This window comes from Bactrocera latifrons, unplaced genomic scaffold, assembly GCF_001853355.1.
Source record: "Bactrocera latifrons isolate USDA-ARS-PBARC rearing strain unplaced genomic scaffold, ASM185335v1 scaffold_1207, whole genome shotgun sequence".
NCBI classification, from domain to species: domain Eukaryota; kingdom Metazoa; phylum Arthropoda; class Insecta; order Diptera; family Tephritidae; genus Bactrocera; species Bactrocera latifrons.
The window spans coordinates 26,942-30,003 of NW_017534639.1; the positions used below are offsets into that span (position 1 = coordinate 26,942).

At 33.9% G+C, this 3,062-nt stretch overlaps 1 protein-coding gene across 1 annotated transcript; it reads right to left on the reverse strand.

The window, feature by feature from the left end:
• Nucleotides 1-406: 406 nt before the first annotated feature.
• On the reverse strand, nt 407-2,238 carry LOC108978388 (glutamate receptor ionotropic, kainate 1-like). The gene is made up of 3 exons (XM_018948638.1): nt 2,004-2,238; nt 1,099-1,257; nt 407-750 (listed from the first exon to the last, which is right to left on the reverse strand). Exons 1-3 carry the CDS (start codon nt 2,236-2,238, stop codon nt 485-487), a joined length of 660 nt encoding a protein of 219 aa, XP_018804183.1. The 3' UTR covers nt 407-484.
• Between the last annotated feature and the right edge of the window lie 824 nt (nt 2,239-3,062).

The window sequence follows — 3,062 nt, forward strand, 5'->3', positions numbered from 1 at the left end:
TGGGCACATCTCAAACGTTGAAGCTTCGTTTGAATCATGTTCAGCAGTACAATTCGACATTTTAAATGACATATTTTGGTGCTACAAAAATTATTATACTCTTGCAACATGTTTCTGTTGGCAGTACAAAAGCTGTTGCCAATTTAATTGAAGGTACTACTTAACTGCTAAATGAAAAGGATTACAATTAAGTTTTAAAACGCATATTAATTAATAAATTTTTTTTTTTGGTCTGAATAAAATATTATGTTAAAATAAAATTTTATTATTATTTCACTTTATACGTAGCGAAATACGTACCGGGCCGCTAGTACGTTATGTGTAAGTTATGCGTAGTCTTGGACGCATTTATGAAGGTAAAATTTCTATTTTAAGTTTTACTTGCATGCGAGAACGTGCGGGAAAAGTACGGTTATGACAGATGAGTCCGAATGATTATTTAGAATTAAGATACGATGCAGCATATACATGAATGTATTAAACGTTATTTTATCATACCAAAATCTTTCTCATAAAGTATCCCAGCCTTGGTCCAATTCAGGTAACGAATGATGTCTTCGAATGCTAAGTTAACGTACTCTTTCGCTGGATATAAATTTATGGAAAACTCTGTATTGGCCACCTTATGTGATAATCGTGATTCTATATGTGGTATATCAAGGGCATCGCATATTGAATGAATATGAACTCCCAATATAGCGTTGAATGGTCCAAAAATCGCGTGTATACCTGACTCGATTAGGGCGCAAACTTAAAAAAAAATATATCTATATAAAAATAAATTAAATAATATGTTACCTGTCAGTAGTTATATGGTTAATATATATAATTATGGTTATATGGTTTTAAAAATAGTTGTAATCTAATATTTTAAACATATCAATAACAATTTTTAATAAACATTTAAAGTCGCCGCGTTATTGTACACTGTGATGAGATTGCCATACAGTTTTGACGCATGGATTTCCATGGTACGGCAACAAAAGTCCCGTTATCTCTACGCTACATGATTAGTTATGCTAGTACCTTAGTTTACTGAGAGCAAAAGGTTTTCGAGGCCTAGTGTATACAATCATATGATTTTATAATAAGAGCTACCTTTTTGGCAGGCCTGAAATGAATCATCCTTGGTCACGTGCTGTAAATCGAATGTAATTTTCGTCTCTGGAAGCAAGCTTGCGTCCTTATTGATACTGTGTATAGCGTATTTGAAGGCGAGATCGATCGAACCATCTTCTATGTCTGAAGAAATGGCACCTACAATGAAAAATATACTCTAACTCATATATATGTATGTATGTACGTACTTGTGTTTATCAGCAAACAGTGTTAATTAAGTATTGGATGAAAATTTCCAAGGAAGATTTAATGTATCAATAGTAAATGTTATGTACGTTGTTTTGCCACATATGGCACACAATTGGTGAGGGATCAACGCATACCTCGTGATATTTGTTAATGTTATTGAAGGTTGAATTTTGGAGCACGATAAAATTGTAAAATTATTTCCTCATAAACTAATGCAAATAAATCGATAAAATTTTTTGTATTCGAAGAAACATGTTTGTGTTATATTATTAATTAATTTTCCAGGGTCGATTTGTTTAAATAATAATATTCTACATACATTGTTTCAAACAATAGAAAATTTCATGCCTTATTCGCGGCAAAAAAATGCCACTCCCAAGATATTGAAAGATCGACCGACTCGTTGTGCGCTATGCTTGCGATATCAAACGAAACAGGAAAACAATTAAAAGCTCTCGTATTGAGATTACTAGTTAATTAACTTATTGTCAATTATTACATTATATTACATACATTAATAATACTGAGTCGATTTAAAAACAAAAAATATTGAAAAAAACATTACTATTCTTTAAAAACTTTCAAAAAAGGCTCCGTGAGAGCGGAGGTGCATGCTGCTTGGATCCCCTTTATCGTCTCAAAATGCTTTCATCGGCATTTTCAGGCAAGCAAACAACAAAAGGCCGGGGGCCCACATCTAGGCTGTAGGGCGGCTGCGGAAGAGTTGGGATGTGGGCCTTGGTTAGATATCTGTTCACAAGAAAGCCGGGGAGTTGTCGTGGTGCAACTTTCAATCGGCTGCGACGTCTTGTCGGACTCGACTGACCCTTTGTTTGAGTCTTTCGAGGACTTCCACGTAAAACTTGGCTTTAACGGTTTGTACTGGAGAAACTGGTCGATGTCTTTGATCTCAAAAAAGACAATGAGCATCGTTTTAACTTTGGATTTGCTCATACTTCCGGTCTTCAGCAGCGATCTCTTCCCGGCCTTCCACAAAGGTCGAAAACCACTACTTCTTGCTAAAGCAACATCTGTGTAAGCCTGCTTGATCATATCAAACGTCTCTGTCACAGATTTATCGAGTTTCACACATAATTTAATCGCCTACCTCTGCTGTAACGGCTAGCACCACTCGCAGAAACACGTCACGAATTTTTACACGTTAACACACATTTTTTTACATCATACAAAAATTACTTTACGCTATTACAATTCTCAACGCTATTTTTCAGTTCGTATATGTATGAAACCCCTAAATACATTTCATATAAAATAACTAGAAATTTAATTAAATTTTAAGTAACTTGTGTGATATTTTCAATATATAGATATTTTCAATTTTTGATCCATCATTTGAGAAAATTTTACGTTGAATCTTCATGGAATTGCTGTGTGTTTTTTATTGATATTGCTTAATTCAGGCTCTTTTGGAATGAGCATCATGATCCACATGAGAGCAGAAATCGAAATCTATTGTAGGAGTATAAATTTAATAAATCAAATTTATATTTGTATTCCGATGCAGCTCCAGATCTTGCAAATTTTTGCTGTAACCCATATATTTTCAGAGCTATATTCTGATCAGTACGTGCCTCAAGATATTATTTAAGTGTAAAATTATCATAATGAACATTAGGTTTCTTGACAAAAAATTAAATATCTTCGAATGTCATGAGTGATCAAATTTTCCGCGTTGTGGCACAAAGTTTGCTACGTTCTAGCGTGAAGGAGGCATGAGAAAATTATTTTAAAAC